Below are 21,769 nucleotides of genomic sequence, written 5' to 3'. Positions count from 1 at the left end.
AGTGAATATGGTTTTACGCCGCTTTTAGCAATATTCCAGCAATATCACGGCTGGGGACACCAGAAATGGGCTTCACACATTGTACCCATGTCGGGAATCGAACCCGGGTCTTCGGCGTGACGAGCGAACGCTTTAACCACTAGGCTACCCGACCGCCCCTGATCATATATGAAAGCTGGAGCTATAACCCCTCTGAAGCCAACAAGCTGTTCTTCCTAATGTCCTTAAATCTATCATTTTTCTTTAAGATTTTCTGATAGAGCATATCAACATGGAATGCAGTGCTTACAAACTCTCCACTCGCTCCGGCCAATAAATGCTCTTGTTCAGAAACTCAGTGAGTGAGTGAGTGAGTGAGTGAGTGAGTCCGTGCGTGATTGCGTGCGTGCGTGCGTGCGTGCGTCCGTGCGTGAGCGAGCGAGCGAGGCTTAACGTCGTTCCGACAGGGCCATTCTAGTGCTGTGGAATCCCACTTAAGTCTGAGATTTGCGTCACTTCAAGCACTGGTGTGACGATGGTGTGAACCTTCAGAGCTAGTGAGCGACTTCAATGTGACGCAACTACTAAATGGAACTTACCTTTCTCACACGAAACGTCAGAATCGAGGGGAGGTTATTTGTGAGGAGTAATGTACTCTCACTTTAATATTAGTTAGTGAGTTTTAATAAAATTTCGCTTTGCATTTCTTTTGCCCTATCTTAATGCAGAGCATGTCGACCAAACAATGATCCTTGATGTTGGAATTTACTTTTGTCCGCCGTCACCTTGACCTCAGTGGGACAATTTGCCAGACAATGATCAGGTTACATATACGTAACTATGAAACACTGTAAAGGTCATTCTCGTGATTCTCGCCTTGGCATGAAGCTAAATATGCTAAAATAACGCGAGATTTGGTCGAAATCTCTCGTTTTTGCCATCTCGTAATCTCGCACTTCATGGCATATTTATCTTGACGCTAAAGGTTGAGATTGCCAGAATGCGAGTCTTTGTCTCGTCACTCGATAAGATACATTTGTAATTTTAAAAACCCTTCGTAATGAGTCAATTATCGTCAATCAGTTCAATAATAGCTGAGATATACCGAGTTCATTCTGGATAAACCAAATGACAAAATGCAAAAAAACTTTTCTTATTGTCCAAGACCTTACAATCATGTCATGTTGATCAGTATGACGTCACAGTAGAATCTTGCTGAGACGTTGTTTGATTAGGGTTACACTAATCAAGGCCTTACTGAAGCTTCCCAAAACGTTTGAACGTAGACATGTAGAGGATGTTTCCATTGACCAAAATGATGTCCGATGCAATCCTCTAAACACAAACCTACACACGTCCCTTGTCTCATAATGTCCACATGTTTAGGTCTTAGTGGGTGTTTAGTCTTTGAGACGATAGCTCATTTCATGTGTTCAGATCCTAAAACGTGTTTCATTCTAAGGTGAGGTGAGGTGAAATGGGGTTTAACGTCGCGTCCAAGATTATTGCACTTATATAGCAACGTGCATGCACGTGTATGTATGTGTGAGGGTGCTTTTACTAGTCCGGACTAATGCCGATTTATAGTGCTAGCTCACTGAGATACCATGCCGCAGTTTAACATGAATACCCCACTCAGACACAGTATACTGACTCCGAGCCGACCAGTCCTTGTTTTAGCCCCTAAATGCCGAGCGCCAGACAGGGTAACAACAAGTACCATCTTTTAACGTCTTTTGGTATGACGCGGACGGGGATCGAACCCCGGACCTTCCGCTCTCCGGGCGGACGCTCTACCACTAGACCACGGAGGCGGTGTTTAATCCTTAACACATTTGATGCAGTGTATTTAGGGCTCTATGCCTGAAAGGCAAGAGACCTATTGTAATCGTTCGATTTATTATTATTATTATTATTATTATTATTATTCTTTATTATTATTATTATTATTATTATTCCGGCGTTTTTTGTTCCAATCATAACTCAATAACTACAGCTCAGAATCTCTTCAAAATTGGTACCAAGATTCCCAATGTTCTGAAGCAGATATCACAAAAATCCCAATGCCGTAGGCCCAAAGACCAAGGGCAGATAACCAAAAAACAAGATTTTTTTGAACATTTATGTTGGCCTATTGCTCCCAAACCGCTTGTCCGATTACTTTCAAAATTGGCATGTGTCTGCTGCTTTAGGTGCCTGCCATTTTTTGTTCTTTGACCTTGGCCATTGGTCACGTGGTTTGGCAGCCATATTGAATTCAAGGTTTTCCCAGTGTTTGGGGGGTACATGTCTTCAAAAGCATGGAACTCTGAATCCGCTTAATCAAATGCTTCCAAACTTTCTGAGAATTGTCTCCATACACAACAAATCAATATTTTAATAGCTGTCATTGGCCATCTTTGATAGTTGCGGCAAAATTTGATTTTGATTTTCATCACCGAAATTTTAATTTCAAGATCATATCTTGTAAGGTTCTTTAAAGAAACTATTGAAAGTTTGCATGAAGTTAGTTTCACATATGTACTTCATTTTGTGTTCTTGGTTGCATGCTAAAAGTAACACTGCTTGGTGGTAATATGTGATTATTTATTTCAAAAATACTAAGAATGAAGCCTCGTAAAATCTAGGTAGGATTATTTCCCTTTGACTGTAGACTACTCTTGAAGATGAGGGTTAGAATTGGTCTTCAGCAGCCCATGCTTGTCTTGATAGGTGATTATCAGGATTGGGTGGTCAGGCTCCCTGACTTGCTAATTTATTTCCCAATTGCAAAAGGCTTACTTTTGACGGCTGGGCCACCCGTGCCCCCCGACACCCCCAGAACAAGCCAATTTCTTGCGGCCATGTCCAACCTGCCTGCAGTTACTATGTTTTACGACGTTGGTACAAACAAACCATTTGAGGATTCGAACATGGTCTAGGTCTGAAATGGATTTAGAACACTCTGATTCACTCTGGCACGCTCAATTTCGGAGCGGTGACGTCCTGCAAACGGTGACTATCTTTTGACTGAGTTGGTACAAGCAAACCCTTTGTGGATTCGAACATGAGGATTCGAGGTCGTAGATAGGTTTAGAACAGCCTTTGACACCCGGCACATGCGAATGTCATAGCGGCAATGTTGGCAACCGCTGCCTACATTGGACGGAGTTGGTACAAGCAAACCAGTTTAGGATTTAAACATGGTCGAAGTCAGAAATGGGTTTAGAAGATAAAGGGTATACCCCAGAGCCATCAATTTCGTAGCGGCGATGTCCCGCAAGCGCTGCTTAAATTAGACGCGATGGTACAAGCAAACCATATAAGGATTCAAACATGGTCGAGGTCGGAAATGAGTTAAGTAGCCCTCTGACACTCCGGCACACGCCAATTTCGTAGCGGCAATGTTCTGCAAGCGGTGTCTGTCTTTTAACGGCGTTGGTACAAGCAAACCATTTGAGGATTCGAACATGGTCGATGTCGGAAATTGGTTAAAACACTATGGGACACCCAGGCACATGACAATTTCGTTGTGGTGATGTCTCACAAGCAGTTCCTTACATTTGACGGCATTGTTACAAGCAAACCATTTGAGGATTCGAACATGGTCAAAGTCAAACGTGAGTTAAAAACTCACTGGGACACATGTGGTGATGTCTCGCAAGCGGTTCCTTGCATGTGACGGCGTTGGTACAAGCAAACCATATGCGGATTCGAACATGGACGGCGTCTGAAATGGGTGTAGAACATTCCGGGACGTTCTGGGACACGTCAATGTCGTAGAGGCTATGTCTTGCAAGTGTTTCCTTACTTTGGACGGCATCGGTACAACCAAACCAATTGGGGATTCGAACATGGACGAGGTCGGAAACAGGTTCAGCACCTTATCTAAGCAATGCGACAGAAACCCGGGGTCCTGGCGAAGTCAGAACACTAATCCGTTTGACTGTAGCTCAATGGACAAGGGAGCTATGCTCCCGGACTATTTGACCCCCTGCCACCCGGCCTGCCACCCGGCCTGACACCCTGCCTGTCACCCTGCCACAAGCTGCCGTACAACAGACCTCTGAATAGCAGACCTTTAAACACTTGTAACGTGGAAACTACTGGTCCGATTTTGACCAAATTTCGTGTGTGTATGTAGATTGGGATCGTCTAGATTATTATTGTGTTCATATTGTCCTATTTTAATCGTTCGATTTATTATTAGGGCTCTATGCCCCGGGACACCCTTGTACACGTCAATTACGTAGCGGCGTCCTTATTTGACGGCATTGGTACAAAGAATCCATTTGAGGATTCGAATATGAACAAGGACTGGAATGGGTTCAGAACACCCAAGAATGCTCTGGCTCCCGCCAATTTTGTCAAAACGGACTGATGACATATGAAGTAATAAATTACACTATAACATACTCATGTGCACTGCATTATAAAGTGGATTCAAATGACTGGAACTAAATGATTTATTGGTATGAGGGGCGGCCGGGTAGCCTTGTGGTTAAAGCGTTTGCTCGTCACACCGAAAACCCGGGTTCGATTCCTGACATGGGTACAATGTGTGAAACCAATTTCTGGTGTCCCCCGCCGTGATATTGCTGGAATATTGCTAAAAGCGGCGTAAAACCATACTCACTCACTTACTAGTGGCGTGAGATGTATTTTGTCCCGTTGCTCTGAAACCGTTACTCCGAATACTTTCACACTCTACGTGTGCCTGCTGCTTTAGATGCTTGACATCTTTTGTTCTTTAACTTTGGCCACTGGCCACGTGGTTTGGCAGCCATTTTGGATTCAGGGTTTTCACAGTGTCTTCGAACATGGACGGCGTCAGAAATTGGTGTAGAACATCCCGGGACGTTCTGGGACACATCACTGTCGCAGAGGCAATGTCTCGCAAGCGTTTCCTTACTTTTGAAGGCGTTGGTACATGCAAACCATATGCAGATTCAAACATGGACGGCGTGTAGAATGGGTTCAGGACATCCCAGGGCGTTCTGGGACACATCAATGTCGTAGAGGCGATGTCTCACAAGCGTTTCCTTACTTTAGACGGCATCGGTACAACCAAACCAATTGGGGATTCGAACATGGACGAGATCGGAAACAGTGTCAGTACTTTATCTATGCAATGCGACAGAAACCCGGGGTCCTGGCCAAGTCAGAACACTCATCCGTTTGACTGTAGCTCAATGGACAAGGGAGCTACGCTCCCGGACTAGTTGACCCCCTACCACCCGGCCTGCCACCCTGCCTGTCACCCTGCCACAAGCTGCCGTACAGCAGACCTCTGATTAGCAGACCTTCGAACACTTGTTACTCGGAAACTACTGGTCCGATTTCGACCAAATTTCGTGTGTGTATGAAGAGTGGGATCGTCAAGATTATGATGGTAATCATATTGTCCTATTGTAATTGTTTGAATTATTATTAGGGCTCTATGCCCCGGGACACCCTTGTACACGTCAATTACGTAGCGGCGTCTATATTTGACGGCATTGGTACAAAGAATCCATTTGAGGATTCAAATATGAACAAGAACTGGAATGGGTTCAGATCAACCAAGAATGCTCTGGCTCCCGCCAATTTTGTCAAAACGGACTGATGACATATGAAGTAATAAATTACACTATAACATACTCATGTGCACTGCATTTATAAAGTGGATTCAAATTGACTGGAACTAAATGATTTATTGGTATGAGGGGCGGTCGGGTAGCCTTGTGGTTAAAGCGTTCGCTCGTCACGCCGAAAACCTGTCAATTCCTGACATGGGTACAATGTGTGAAACCAATTTCAGGTTCACCGCCGTGATATTGCTGGAATATTGCTAAAAGCAGCGTAAAACCATACTCACTCACTTACTAGTGGCGTGAGATGTATTTTGTCCCGCTGCTCTGAAACCGTTACTCCGATTACTTTCACAATCTACGTGTGCCTGCTGCTTTAGATGCTTGACATCTTTTGTTCTTTAACTTTGGCCACTGGCCACGTGGTTTGGCAGCCATTTTGGATTCAGGGTTTTCACAGTGTCTTCGAACATGGACGGCGTCAGAAATTGGTGTAGAACATCCCGGGACGTTCTGGGACACATCACTGTCGTAGAGGCAATGTCTCGCAAGCGTTTCCTTACTTTTGAAGGCGTTGGTACATGCAAACCATATGCAGATTCAAACATGGACGGCGTGTAGAATGGGTTCAGGACATCCCAGGACGTTCTGGGACACATCAATGTCGTAGAGGCGATGTCTCACAAGCGTTTCCTTACTTTAGACGGCATCGGTACAACCAAACCAATTGGGGATTCGAACATGGACGAGATCGGAAACAGTGTCAGTACTTTATCTATGCAATGCGACAGAAACCCGGGGTCCTGGCCAAGTCAGAACACTCATCCGTTTGACTGTAGCTCAATGGACAAGGGAGCTACGCTCCCGGACTAGTTGACCCCCTACCACCCGGCCTGCCACCCTGCCTGTCACCCTGCCACAAGCTGCCGTACAGCAGACCTCTGATTAGCAGACCTTCGAACACTTGTTACTCGGAAACTACTGGTCCGATTTCGACCAAATTTCGTGTGTGTATGAAGAGTGGGATCGTCAAGATTATGATGGTAATCATATTGTCCTATTGTAATTGTTTGAATTATTATTAGGGCTCTATGCCCCGGGACACCCTTGTACACGTCAATTACGTAGCGGCGTCTATATTTGACGGCATTGGTACAAAGAATCCATTTGAGGATTCAAATATGAACAAGAACTGGAATGGGTTCAGATCAACCAAGAATGCTCTGGCTCCCGCCAATTTTGTCAAAACGGACTGATGACATATGTAGTAATAAATTACACTATAACATACTCATGTGCACTGCATTTATAAAGTGGATTCAAATTGACTGGAACTAAATGATTTATTGGTATGAGGGGCGGTCGGGTAGCCTTGTGGTTAAAGCGTTCGCTCGTCACGCCGAAAACCTGTCAATTCCTGACATGGGTACAATGGTTGAAACTAATTTCAGGTTCACCGCCGTGATATTGCTGGAATATTGCTGGAATATTGCTAAAAGCGGCGTAAAACCATACTCACTCACTTACTAGTGGCGTGAGATGTATTTTGTCCCGCTGCTCTGAAACCGTTACTCCGATTACTTTCACACTCTACGTGTGCCTGCTGCTTTAGATGCTTGACATCTTTTGTTCTTTAACTTTGGCCACTGGCCACGTGGTTTGGCAGCCATTTTGGATTCAGGGTTTTCACAGTGTCTTCGAACATGGACGGTGTCAGAAATTGGTGTAGAACATCCCGGGACGTTCTGGGACACATCACTGTCGTAGAGGCAATGTCTCGCAAGCGTTTCCTTACTTTTGAAGGCGTTGGTACATGCAAACCATTTGCAGATTCAAACATGGACGGCGTGTAGAATGGGTTCAGGACATCCCAGGACGTTCTGGGACACATCAATGTCGTAGAGGCGATGTCTCACAAGCGTTTCCTTACTTTAGACGGCATCGGTACAACCAAACCAATTGGGGATTCGAACATGGACGAGATCGGAAACAGTGTCAGTACTTTATCTATGCAATGCGACAGAAACCCGGGGTCCTGGCCAAGTCAGAACACTCATCCGTTTGACTGTAGCTCAATGGACAAGGGAGCTACGCTCCCGGACTAGTTGACCCCCTACCACCCGGCCTGCCACCCTGCCTGTCACCCTGCCACAAGCTGCCGTACAGCAGACCTCTGATTAGCAGACCTTCGAACACTTGTTACTCGGAAACTACTGGTCCGATTTCGACCAAATTTCGTGTGTGTATGAAGAGTGGGATCGTCAAGATTATGATGGTAATCATATTGTCCTATTGTAATTGTTTGAATTATTATTAGGGCTCTATGCCCCGGGACACCCTTGTACACGTCAATTACGTAGCGGCGTCTATATTTGACGGCATTGGTACAAAGAATCCATTTGAGGATTCAAATATGAACAAGAACTGGAATGGGTTCAGATCAACCAAGAATGCTCTGGCTCCCGCCAATTTTGTCAAAACGGACTGATGACATATGAAGTAATAAATTACACTATAACATACTCATGTGCACTGCATTTATAAAGTGGATTCAAATTGACTGGAACTAAATGATTTATTGGTATGAGGGGCGGTCGGGTAGCCTTGTGGTTAAAGCGTTCGCTCGTCACGCCGAAAACCTGTCAATTCCTGACATGGGTACAATGTGTGAAACCAATTTCAGGTTCACCGCCGTGATATTGCTGGAATATTGCTAAAAGCGGCGTAAAACCATACTCACTCACTTACTAGTGGCGTGAGATGTATTTTGTCCCGCTGCTCTGAAACCGTTACTCCGATTACTTTCACAATCTACGTGTGCCTGCTGCTTTAGATGCTTGACATCTTTTGTTCTTTAACTTTGGCCACTGGCCACGTGGTTTGGCAGCCATTTTGGATTCAGGGTTTTCACAGTGTCTTCGAACATGGACGGCGTCAGAAATTGGTGTAGAACATCCCGGGACGTTCTGGGACACATCACTGTCGTAGAGGCAATGTCTCGCAAGCGTTTCCTTACTTTTGAAGGCGTTGGTACATGCAAACCATATGCAGATTCAAACATGGACGGCGTGTAGAATGGGTTCAGGACATCCCAGGACGTTCTGGGACACATCAATGTCGTAGAGGCGATGTCTCACAAGCGTTTCCTTACTTTAGACGGCATCGGTACAACCAAACCAATTGGGGATTCGAACATGGACGAGATCGGAAACAGTGTCAGTACTTTATCTATGCAATGCGACAGAAACCCGGGGTCCTGGCCAAGTCAGAACACTCATCCGTTTGACTGTAGCTCAATGGACAAGGGAGCTACGCTCCCGGACTAGTTGACCCCCTACCACCCGGCCTGCCACCCTGCCTGTCACCCTGCCACAAGCTGCCGTACAGCAGACCTCTGATTAGCAGACCTTCGAACACTTGTTACTCGGAAACTACTGGTCCGATTTCGACCAAATTTCGTGTGTGTATGAAGAGTGGGATCGTCAAGATTATGATGGTAATCATATTGTCCTATTGTAATTGTTTGAATTATTATTAGGGCTCTATGCCCCGGGACACCCTTGTACACGTCAATTACGTAGCGGCGTCTATATTTGACGGCATTGGTACAAAGAATCCATTTGAGGATTCAAATATGAACAAGAACTGGAATGGGTTCAGATCACCCAAGAATGCTCTGGCTCCCGCCAATTTTGTCAAAACGGACTGATGACATATGTAGTAATAAATTACACTATAACATACTCATGTGCACTGCATTTATAAAGTGGATTCAAATTGACTGGAACTAAATGATTTATTGGTATGAGGGGCGGTCGGGTAGCCTTGTGGTTAAAGCGTTCGCTCGTCACGCCGAAAACCTGTCAATTCCTGACATGGGTACAATGGTTGAAACTAATTTCAGGTTCACCGCCGTGATATTGCTGGAATATTGCTGGAATATTGCTAAAAGCGGCGTAAAACCATACTCACTCACTTACTAGTGGCGTGAGATGTATTTTGTCCCGCTGCTCTGAAACCGTTACTCCGATTACTTTCACACTCTACGTGTGCCTGCTGCTTTAGATGCTTGACATCTTTTGTTCTTTAACTTTGGCCACTGGCCACGTGGTTTGGCAGCCATTTTGGATTCAGGGTTTTCACAGTGTCTTCGAACATGGACGGTGTCAGAAATTGGTGTAGAACATCCCGGGACGTTCTGGGACACATCACTGTCGTAGAGGCAATGTCTCGCAAGCGTTTCCTTACTTTTGAAGGCGTTGGTACATGCAAACCATTTGCAGATTCAAACATGGACGGCGTGTAGAATGGGTTCAGGACATCCCAGGACGTTCTGGGACACATCAATGTCGTAGAGGCGATGTCTCACAAGCGTTTCCTTACTTTAGACGGCATCGGTACAACCAAACCAATTGGGGATTCGAACATGGACGAGATCGGAAACAGTGTCAGTACTTTATCTATGCAATGCGACAGAAACCCGGGGTCCTGGCCAAGTCAGAACACTCATCCGTTTGACTGTAGCTCAATGGACAAGGGAGCTACGCTCCCGGACTAGTTGACCCCCTACCACCCGGCCTGCCACCCTGCCTGTCACCCTGCCACAAGCTGCCGTACAGCAGACCTCTGATTAGCAGACCTTCGAACACTTGTTACTCGGAAACTACTGGTCCGATTTCGACCAAATTTCGTGTGTGTATGAAGAGTGGGATCGTCAAGATTATGATGGTAATCATATTGTCCTATTGTAATTGTTTGAATTATTATTAGGGCTCTATGCCCCGGGACACCCTTGTACACGTCAATTACGTAGCGGCGTCTATATTTGACGGCATTGGTACAAAGAATCCATTTGAGGATTCAAATATGAACAAGAACTGGAATGGGTTCAGATCAACCAAGAATGCTCTGGCTCCCGCCAATTTTGTCAAAACGGACTGATGACATATGAAGTAATAAATTACACTATAACATACTCATGTGCACTGCATTTATAAAGTGGATTCAAATTGACTGGAACTAAATGATTTATTGGTATGAGGGGCGGTCGGGTAGCCTTGTGGTTAAAGCGTTCGCTCGTCACGCCGAAAACCTGTCAATTCCTGACATGGGTACAATGTGTGAAACCAATTTCAGGTTCACCGCCGTGATATTGCTGGAATATTGCTAAAAGCGGCGTAAAACCATACTCACTCACTTACTAGTGGCGTGAGATGTATTTTGTCCCGCTGCTCTGAAACCGTTACTCCGATTACTTTCACACTCTACGTGTGCCTGCTGCTTTAGATGCTTGACATCTTTTGTTCTTTAACTTTGGCCACTGGCCACGTGGTTTGGCAGCCATTTTGGATTCAGGGTTTTCACAGTGTCTTCGAACATGGACGGCGTCAGAAATTGGTGTAGAACATCCCGGGACGTTCTGGGACACATCACTGTCGTAGAGGCAATGTCTCGCAAGCGTTTCCTTACTTTTGAAGGCGTTGGTACATGCAAACCATATGCAGATTCAAACATGGACGGCGTGTAGAATGGGTTCAGGACATCCCAGGACGTTCTGGGACACATCAATGTCGTAGAGGCGATGTCTCACAAGCGTTTCCTTACTTTAGACGGCATCGGTACAACCAAACCAATTGGGGATTCGAACATGGACGAGATCGGAAACAGTGTCAGTACTTTATCTATGCAATGCGACAGAAACCCGGGGTCCTGGCCAAGTCAGAACACTCATCCGTTTGACTGTAGCTCAATGGACAAGGGAGCTACGCTCCCGGACTAGTTGACCCCCTACCACCCGGCCTGCCACCCTGCCTGTCACCCTGCCACAAGCTGCCGTACAGCAGACCTCTGATTAGCAGACCTTCGAACACTTGTTACTCGGAAACTACTGGTCCGATTTTGACCAAATTTCGAGTGTGTATGAAGAGTGGGATCGTCAAGATTATGATGGTAATCATATTGTCCTATTGTAATTGTTTGAATTATTATTAGGGCTCTATGCCCCGGGACACCCTTGTACACGTCAATTACGTAGCGGCGTCTATATTTGACGGCATTGGTACAAAGAATCCATTTGAGGATTCAAATATGAACAAGAACTGGAATGGGTTCAGATCAACCAAGAATGCTCTGGCTCCCGCCAATTTTGTCAAAACGGACTGATGACATATGAAGTAATAAATTACACTATAACATACTCATGTGCACTGCATTTATAAAGTGGATTCAAATTGACTGGAACTAAATGATTTATTGGTATGAGGGGCGGTCGGGTAGCCTTGTGGTTAAAGCGTTCGCTCGTCACGCCGAAAACCTGTCAATTCCTGACATGGGTACAATGTGTGAAACCAATTTCAGGTTCACCGCCGTGATATTGCTGGAATATTGCTAAAAGCGGCGTAAAACCATACTCACTCACTTACTAGTGGCGTGAGATGTATTTTGTCCCGCTGCTCTGAAACCGTTACTCCGAATACTTTCACACTCTACGTGTGCCTGCTGCTTTAGATACTTGACATCTTTTGTTCTTTAACTTTGGCCACTGGCCACGTGGTTTGGCAGCCATTTTGGATTCAGGGTTTTCACAGTGTCTTCGAACATGGACGGTGTCAGAAATTGGTGTAGAACATCCCGGAACGTTCTGGGACACATCACTGTCGTAGAGGCAATGTCTCGCAAGCGTTTCCTTACTTTTGAAGGCGTTGGTACATGCAAACCATATGCAGATTCAAACATGGACGGCGTGTAGAATGGTTTCAGGACATCCCAGGACGTTCTGGGACACATCAATGTCGTAGAGGCGATGTCTCACAAGCGTTTCCTTACTTTAGACGGCATCGGTACAACCAAACCAATTGGGGATTCGAACATGGACGAGATCGGAAACAGTGTCAGTACTTTATCTATGCAATGCGACAGAAACCCGGGGTCCTGGCCAAGTCAGAACACTCATCCGTTTGACTGTAGCTCAATGGACAAGGGAGCTACGCTCCCGGACTAGTTGACCCCCTACCACCCGGCCTGCCACCCTGCCTGTCACCCTGCCACAAGCTGCCGTACAGCAGACCTCTGATTAGCAGACCTTCGAACACTTGTTACTCGGAAACTACTGGTCCGATTTCGACCAAATTTCGTGTGTGTATGAAGAGTGGGATCGTCAAGATTATGATGGTAATCATATTGTCCTATTGTAATTGTTTGAATTATTATTAGGGCTCTATGCCCCGGGACACCCTTGTACACGTCAATTACGTAGCGGCGTCTTTATTTGACGGCATTGGTACAAAGAATCCATTTTAGGATTCGAATATGAACAAGGACTGGAATGGGTAGAGAACAACCAAGAAAGCTCTGGCTCCCGCCAATTTTGGCAAAACGGACTAATGACATATGAGGTGAGGTGAAATAGGGTTTAACGTCGCGTCCAAGATTATTGCACTTATATAGCGACGTGCATGTACGTGTGTGGGGCTGCTTGTACTAGTCCGGACTGATGCCGATTTATAGTGCTAGCTCACTGAGATACCTTGCCGCAGTTTAACATGAATACCCCACTCAGACACAGTATACTGACTCCGAGCCGACCAGTCCTTGTTTTAGCCCCTTAATGCCGAGCGCCAGACAGGGTAACAACAAGTACCATCTTTTAACGTCTTTTTGTCGAGGATCGAACTCCGGACCTTCCGCTCTCCGGGCGGAAGCTCTACCACTAGACCATGGAGGTGGTCTAATGACATATGAAGTAATAAATTACACTATAGCATACTCATGTGCAATGCATTTATAAAGTGGATTCAAATTGACTGGAACTAAATGATTTATTTGTATGAGGGGCGGTCGGGTAGCCTAGTGGTTAAAGCGTTCGCTCTTCACGCCGAAAACCCGGGTTCGATTCCTGACATGGGTACAATGTGTGAAGCCCATTTCTAGTGTCCCCCGTCGTGATATTGCTGGAATATTGCTGAAAGTGGCGTAAAACCATACTCACTCGCTCACTCACTATTGGCATGAGATGTATTTTGCCACGTTGCTCTGAAACCGCTACTCCGATTATTTTCACACTCTACATGTGCCTGCTGCTTTAGATGCTTGACATCTTTTCTTCTTTAACTTTGGCCATTGGCCACGTGGTTTGGCAGCCATTTTGGATTTAGGGTTTTCACAGTGTGTTTTGGGTACACAGGTCTTCAAAAGCATACGACTCTGAATCCACCACATGAAATGCTACCAAACTTTTTGAGATTTGTCTCCGTACATACAATATCAAACATTGATATATTTGATGGGATAGTTATTAGTTGCGGCCATATTTGATTTTGATTTTCATACCCCCGGCGTACCATCAACTCATCAAAGACCCCAATCAGCCATAATCCCGTTGTTTATATTACTGGCTTCATCCTTTCTTTCTGCCACTGACTTCATCGACGATTGTCATCACTACCCTTGTGTGTACATAACAGGCTTCTCTACTGCAGTATAACAACATTTACTCTACTGCATAAACATTACCTCCTACTTGCATAGATACTTGTCAACCACACTCTGTATATCACTTGCTTGATAACGGTGATAGAACCTACACCGAAACGTCACTCTTAATTGTAATAAAGAAGTTGTTCATCCATAAATTCTTATCAGTACTTAGTACTCCAACTTCTAAATGCTTATCAAAGAAGAAGTCCGTGAAATATCAAATTATTAATTACATTATACAATACTGTTATGCACTGTATTATAAAGTGGATTCCAGTAGGCTGAAACTGAATGACTCAGTGCTTCTAGAAATCATAGAGCCCGCATCGCTGCCCGCAGCTATATTTGTACTTGTTCTTAATGTTCCCGTGTTTGCAGGTCAACAATTGACTGGTGCCACCGGCTGGACAAGATGTCTAATAAATAAAGCCGACAAAACCCCTTTCTTTCCATAATATTAAGAAATCTCTGGTGTGAGTGAGTGAGTTGGGTTTTACGCCGCTTTTAACAGTATTTCAGTTATATCACGGCGTGTCAGCTTAATGTGGGAGGAAAGCCTGAAGTGATGCAGGTCTCAGACGTTTGCCACTTCGGTTTAACCCACGAGCACGGGTATGGTGCTGACAAACCTAGAAACATAATCGGGGCGAACCGGGATTCGAACCCACAATCATAGGTTTCTGGCGTGCCAAAGGGACGCAACTCTGCACCGCGAATCGCGGCGCCTTAGACGACTGGGACACCCGTGCCCCCTAAGAAATCTCTGGTAAAAGCAGATTACAATTATAATTATATCACGCGCATGTGTCTATAAATCACTATCAAGTAGTGATGATACCAGGTGAAAAGGTGCGCGCATCTTGCCCCACCGGTGGAACCGACACAAAAACATGCAAAGGCAAGTTAATTGTTCACATGAAACAAATCAACGCAGGATCAAACGATAAAGAGTGTACATAATGTTGAAATCTCATATACTAAACAACAAAAGTTCCTGTAACACCAATATTTTAGTAGTACATGTATGGAATCAAGTCACACAAACGCAACTGCTACAGAAAAGCATGCATTTCACGCAAAATTTGACTTTTATGCAAGCCCCATGCATTTCACTACATATGGGTATAAAATGGGTATAAAAACATGTGCGTTAACGGGATTCCATATGCATTGTTTGGCATCGTGCTGACAACTACCACTCAGAAAAACAACAAATTTACGCAATTATTCAACATTACGAAATGCCACGCCTGTCCGAAAATGAGCGTCTGCGAGCCATTGGTATGCTTGAAGCAGGATCGAGTCAATGTAATGTTGCAAGACAATTTAACGTCCACAGAAACACCATTTGGTGTTAATGGCAACGTTGACAACAGACGGATGCAGTCAGAGGCCATCCTCGGAGTGGCAGGCCACGCGTAACCAATAATCGACAAGACAACTGGATTCGAACAACACACCTACAAAATCGATTCCAGCCAGCAACAGTGACTGCAAGAAGCATCCCTGGCCTTCGACGAATATCTGCACAAATCGTACGTCGTCGCCTCAGATGTGCAGGATTGTCGCCAGAAGACCCTCCAGACGTCCCATTTTGACAGGAAACCACCGTCAAGCACGTCTACAGTGGTGCAGACAGCGTCTACGCTGGACGGCCATGCAGTGGGGACAAGTTCTATTCACTGACGAGTCTCGTTTTCACCTCAGCCACGGCGATGGACGGATTCGAGTGTACCGACGTCGAGGTGAACGTTACGTCAATCATTGTGTCATGGAAGAAGATCGGTTCGGGGGCGGCAGCGTTATGGTATGGGGTGGGATTACAACAAGACAGAGGACCCGTTTGAAAGTGGTAGAGGGAAATCTCAATGGACAGCGCTACCGCGACGAGATCATCGGTCCTGTTGTTCTACTGTTTTTGCGTCGTCATGGCCCAGCCATTACCTTTCAACATGACAACGCCCGGCCTCGTATTGCTCGACTTGTTCAGGATTCTCTTCAACAAAACAACGTGAATTTCATCCCCTGGCCGGCTCGCTCCCCTGATCTCTCACCAATCGAGCACATGTGGGATGAGATGGATCGGCGCCTTCGGCATCAAACACGTGTTCCACAGACACTCCAGGAACTTCGAAACATGCTCCAGCAGATATGGACAGATATCCCAGAGGACTTTGTGCGACGCCTGGCCCATTCCATGATACGAAGATGTGTTGCTTGCATCGCAACCAGAGGTGGACACACATGCTATTGATATGTAAATTGACATTTGGGCATGTTCATGTGGTTTTTTTTATGAAATCACGCATTTTCTGAAGTCAGTATGGAAAAATAAACCATTTGAACACTTACAGGAGTCTTTTATCTGTTGCAAACTGACATTGTTTCAGATTTGGTAAAAAACATAACTTTGCATTAAATTTTATTCAATGTCACAGGAACTTTTGTTCTTAAGTATATAAGAAATAAACGACTGATGGTTAATTTTCCCTGCAGTGTTATATTCTTTAATGAGCAGGGCGTGGAGTCATCCCACAGATGACATCCTTACCTTGTCAGCTTGCTGACTGAGTTAACCTCTTTGGTCATATGGACGAGGCGTCCGACCTCTGATCAGAAGGTTCGTGGTTCGAATCCAATCACGGGACTCGGAAATTTAATGTCCGCTACATAAACCACGCTTCGTTCTTCATTGTTCTTTGCGATTCTTGTCGTAGCTATCTTATATAACTAAATAATCATTCATAGAATTGACATTTAATGTTATGTTTAACATTTTGGCTTGTTCACAAATACCAGTTATATAATATCCATATCATGTTTAAGCTATGATATTGAAATTAATTAATCCCAGTGTATGTAAGTGTATCTTACATGTTTAAACGAGATTCCATTTTTACAATCCAGGCCCTCATAATAGTGTTGCTACATCTTCTAAACTTCATCTACTTTTACTTTGATCACAGAGAAACTAATCACCTTGTCAGGTTCCACTGAAACGCGATGCTGTTTGTTCAAGACTTTCAAATTAACTTCAACTTATTGACCAGATGTCTTTCAACTATATCAAAATATCTAATGACCTAGCAAATATCCTCCAGAATTAAAAAGAAAAGAAGCACCGAGTGAACGTTGCTTGCACTGATCATACATGAAAGCTGGAGCTATAACCCCTCTGAAGCCAACAAGCTGTTCTTCCTAATGTCCCTGACCGCCTCCGTGGTCTAGTGGTAGAGCGTCCACCCGGAGAGCGGAAGGTCCGGGGTTCGATCCCCGGCCGCGTCATACCAAAAGACGTTAAAAGATGGTACTTGTTGTTACCCTGTCTGGCGCTCGGCATTAAGGCGCTATAACAAGGATTGGTCGGCTCGGAGTCAGTATACTGTGTCTGAGTGGGGTATTCATGTTAAACTGCGGCATGTTACCTCGGTGAGCTAGCACTATAAATCGGCATCAGTTCGGACTAGTACAAGCAGCCACACAAACACACACACGTACATGCACGTCGCTATATAAGTGCAATAATCTTGGACGCGACGTTAAACCCCATTTCACCTCACCTCACCTAGTGGTAAAGGTCTATAATAATTAGAACAGTCATTTTCAATCCCTTTCTTTTGGATAGGAATAACTGATGCCTCTTTCCAAATAACTGGAAAGGTTGAATTCTGGAGTGACATATTGAACAGGTTTACCAGTATTGATGCTAATTTTGTGGCAGTTAATTTAAGTAATCTGTTCCCTATCCCAGCTGGCCCTGTTGCTTTAGTCGCGTCAACTGAAGAAGGATGTCACATAAAGGACTATCTATATTTTTATCAATACCAATAGGGTTTTAATCTGGATAATCAACTACTGCTTGACCTAAAAAAGACATTTAATCAATGTACTGTGTCTTCGGTGTCGTAATACAGTTTATTTTCATAAATCAATTGGACCCGTGAAGATTCCGGGGTAGAATAGGTCTTCAGCAACCCATGCTTGCCGTAAAAGGTGACTTTACTTGTCGTAACAGGCGACTGTGCTTGACGCAAGAGGCGACTAACGGGATCGGGTGGTCAGGCTCGCTGACTTGGTTGATGCATGTCATCGATCCCAATTGCGTGGATCGATGCTCATGATATCAGTCACTGGATTGTCTGGTCCAGACTCGATTATTTACAGACCGCCGTCATATAGCTGGAATATTGCTGAGTGCGGCGTTAAACAAACCAACCAACCAACCAATCATAAATCAATTAAGGAAAGTGTACCTCCCTGGTACTCTTTAGATATTTTTTACTAGAAGCTACCACAATTGTGTTCCATGTGTATCATTTTTTTCTGTCAATAGTTAAAGCTTATTCTTTCGTTGCACACGGACTGCAGAAGTAACGTTATGTCTTAATGATCTACATTTCCCCAGCCGGTTGGCAAGTTTCGGCTTTTTGCAATTTTGTGCTCTCCTCTCTCTATCACTCTCTCTTTTCTTCCATCCTCTATCCCCCTCTCTATCTTCCCCCTTCATCTCTGTTTATGTGACCTCTATCCCTCCTTCCCCTCTCCCTCCTCTCTTCCCTTTCCGCCCTCTCTCCTCTCTCCCCTCCTCTCTTCCACCTTCCACGGTCTCTCATCTCCCCTCTCTCCCCTCCTCTCTTCCACCTTCCACGGTCTCTCATCTCCCCTCTCTCCCCTCCTCTCTTCCACTTTCCACGGTCTCTCATCTCCCCTCTCTATCTCCTCTCTTCCCCCTCCGCCATCTCCCCTCCTCTCTTCTACCTTCCGCGGTCTCTCATCTCCCCTCTCTATCTTCTCTCTCCCCCTTCCGCCCTCTCTCCTCTCTCCCCTCCTCTCTTCCACCTTCCGCGGTCTCTCTTCTCCCCTCTCTATCTCCTCTCTTCCCATTCCGCCCTCTCCCCTCTCTTCCCTCCTCTCTTCCACCTTCCGCGGTCTCTCTTCTCCCCTCTCTATCTCCTCTCTTCCCCTTCCGCCCTCTCCCCTCTCTCCCCTCCTCTCTTCCACCTTCCGCGGTCTCTCATCTCCCCTCTCTATATCTCCTCTCTTCCCCTTCCGCCCTCTCCCCTCCTCTCTTCCACCTTCCGCGGTCTCTCTTCTCCCCTCTCTATCTCCTCTCTCCCCCTTCCGCCCTCTCTCCTCTCTCCCCTCCTCTCTTCCACCTTCCGCGGTCTCTCTTCTCCCCTCTCTATCTCCTCTCTTCCCCTTCCGCCCTCTCCCCTTACTTCCCTCTCTTCCACCTTCCGCGGTCTCTCTTCTCCCCTCTCTATCTCCTCTCTTCCCCTTCCGCCCTCCCCCCTCTCTCCCCTCCTCTCTTCCCCTTCCGCCCTCTCTCCCCTCTCCCCTCCTCTCTTCCACCTTCCGCGGTCTCTCATCTCCCCTCTCTATCTCCTCTATTACCCTTCCGCCCTCTCTCCTCTCCTCTCTTCCACCTTCCGCGGTCTCTCATCTCCCCTCTTCCCTCCTCTCTTCTCCTTCCGCCCTCTCCCCTCCTCTCTTCCACCTTCCGCGGTCTCTCATCTCCCCTCTCTCCCCTCCTCTCTTCCACCTTCCGCGGTCTCTCTTCTCCCTTCTCCATCTCCTCTCTTCCCCCTTCCGCGGTCTCTCATCACCCCCTCTCCCCTCCTTTCCCCTCTGTCTCACTCTCTCCCCTCCCCCACTCCCTCTGCCCCAACCTCTCAGAATGGTGAATTTGTATGTTTGCAGATACGTTTATACAAGGTAGGATTACAACGATGTTAAAAGGACAGAGAAATCAATAGGATTAACGCAGTGGAATCCAATGATATTTGATTTCTGAAAATTGTAGTTGAGAATGGGCGAATAGTTTTGGAACCGTTAAATGCCAAAGCGTAGGAAAGGCAATAGCTATACAATATTGTTTGTCACATACAAATTAACACAAACAACACACACGCTCAACTGAAAAGGCCCACGTCCATTCATCGATCTGTAAAAGCAGTTATGAATTAGATATAAAAAAAGATGAAAGCGTTTAGGTACTTCAAGGAGATTAATTTCCAACAACCAAACAACCTACAACCCACTTGTTGTGCCCTCATATGGCCATGAAGGTTGATACGGCACATTGCCGGAATACACCACACCTCCTATTTGTGTTGAGTGAGTGAGTTGGGTTAACACCGCATTCGACAAAATTCCCGTTGTACCCAACCTTTCCCAAAGCGATGCACATCGTTGACGTTTGTCATTTTGGTAAGCCAAGTGGTACCAATTCACCACTTGCGAATCCTGGCTCATCCAAGGGACGCAAAATCTGTGGTCCCTTTAACGCAACTTCGTGGTCCCTTTAAACCGTTTAGCCTTTAAGTATAACAAGTATATTGGTGGGTAAATTATCATTGGAAATTGAAGTAGCTTTTATTTGCATGTTGTTTTTGCAGGTAATACTGATCCGAAGATCCGGGTTAGAATAGTTTTCAGCAACACATGCTTGCTGTAAAAAGCGACTATGCTTGTCGTAAGAGGCGACTAACGGAATCGGGTGGTCAGGCTCGCTGACTTGGTTGATGCATGTCATCGCATCCCAAATGCTTGGATCGATGCTCATGATGTCAATCACTGGATGGTGTGGTCCAGTCTCGATTATTTACAGACTGCCGTCATACAGCTGGAATATTGTCGAGTGCAGCGTAAAACAACAAAACAAACAAACGTTGTTTATTAAACGCGTTCTACAGGAACATTCGCACCTATATTTGTATATTTACGAATGGACTCATTTTCTGTGTAAGCATACATAAACTGACGGATGAATGAAACTTTACCATAATTTTAAATCACTCAAGTTTATACCCCCCCCCCCCCCCCCCCTCCAAAAAAAAATAAAATAAAATAAAATGAAAAATAAAATAAAATAAATAAAAATAAAATAATAATAATAAATAAATAAATAAATAAATAAATAAATAAATAAATAAATAAATAAATAAATAAATAAATAAAAATAAAAATAGATGCATGAAATAAGATGTATTGACAGATCAAAATCTCATCGAAATCTATATGAAAACGACAGTCATACATCATCCGCTATTGGCATGACAGTTGCCCGAATTGAGGTGGGGGTAGCAAAAACAAGCTTTCAACGTAATGAACAAAGGGACACATCTAAAATCGCTCAAGTTCAATGACACGTCACAATAATAGCATAAGACACGCCAAATCTCTCCGGAAGAACAGAAAAAAGTCAGTCGCCCGATGACATCACGTTGGATTCATCCTGGAGGACCTGGTCCATTTCTTGTTGGTTGGCTGGAGGACCTGGTCCGTTTCTTGTTGGTCTGCTGGAGGACCTGGTCCAATTCTTGTTGGCTGGCTGGAGGACCTGGTCCAATTCGTGTTGGTTGGCTGGAGGACCTGGTCCGTTTCTTGTTGGTTGGCTCGAGGACCTGGTCCATTTCTTGTTGGTTGGCTGGAGGACCTGGTCCAATTTTTGTTGGTTGGCTGGAGGACCTGGTCCATTTCTTGTTGGTTGGCTGGAGGACCTGGTCCATTTCTTGTTGGCTGGCTGGAGGACCTGGTCCATTTCTTGTTGGTTGGCTTGAGGACCTGGTCCAATTCTTGTTGGTTGGCTGGAGGACCTGGTCCAATTCGTGTTGGTTGGCTGGAGGACCTGGTCCAATTTTTGTTGGTTGGCTGGAGGACCTGGTCCATTTCTTCTTGGTTGGCTGGAGGACCTGGTCCCATTTTTGTTGGTTGGCTGGAGGACCTGGTCCAATTCTTGTTGGTTGGCTGGAGGACCTGGTCCC

General features: G+C 45.3%; 2 protein-coding genes across 2 annotated transcripts in view; both read right to left on the bottom strand.

Moving 5' to 3' along the window:
* Window positions 1-18,527: 18,527 nt before the first annotated feature.
* LOC125374716 (octapeptide-repeat protein T2-like) lies at window positions 18,528-19,575 on the bottom strand. Its single transcript, XM_048385988.1, has 2 exons — window positions 19,398-19,575; window positions 18,528-19,237 (listed from the first exon to the last, which is right to left on the bottom strand). The coding sequence occupies exons 1-2, from the start codon at window positions 19,573-19,575 to the stop codon at window positions 18,528-18,530; spliced, it is 888 nt and encodes a 295-aa protein (XP_048241945.1).
* A 1,649-nt stretch (window positions 19,576-21,224) lies between these two features.
* Window positions 21,225-21,769, bottom strand: part of LOC125374711 (sporozoite surface protein 2-like) — a 1,857-nt gene continuing 1,312 nt past the window's right edge. The window contains exon 1 of the mRNA XM_048385979.1: window positions 21,225-21,769. This exon is cut by the window's right edge and continues 1,312 nt beyond it. Coding sequence (XP_048241936.1) covers window positions 21,225-21,769 — 545 coding nt within the window.

Source organism: Haliotis rufescens, unplaced genomic scaffold (genome assembly GCF_023055435.1).
Source record: "Haliotis rufescens isolate VD_foot unplaced genomic scaffold, xgHalRufe1.0.p SCAF_10, whole genome shotgun sequence".
NCBI lineage: Eukaryota > Metazoa > Mollusca > Gastropoda > Lepetellida > Haliotidae > Haliotis > Haliotis rufescens.
The sequence above is the reverse complement of the archived record's forward strand: the minus strand, read 5'-3'. Positions and strand labels throughout refer to the sequence as shown.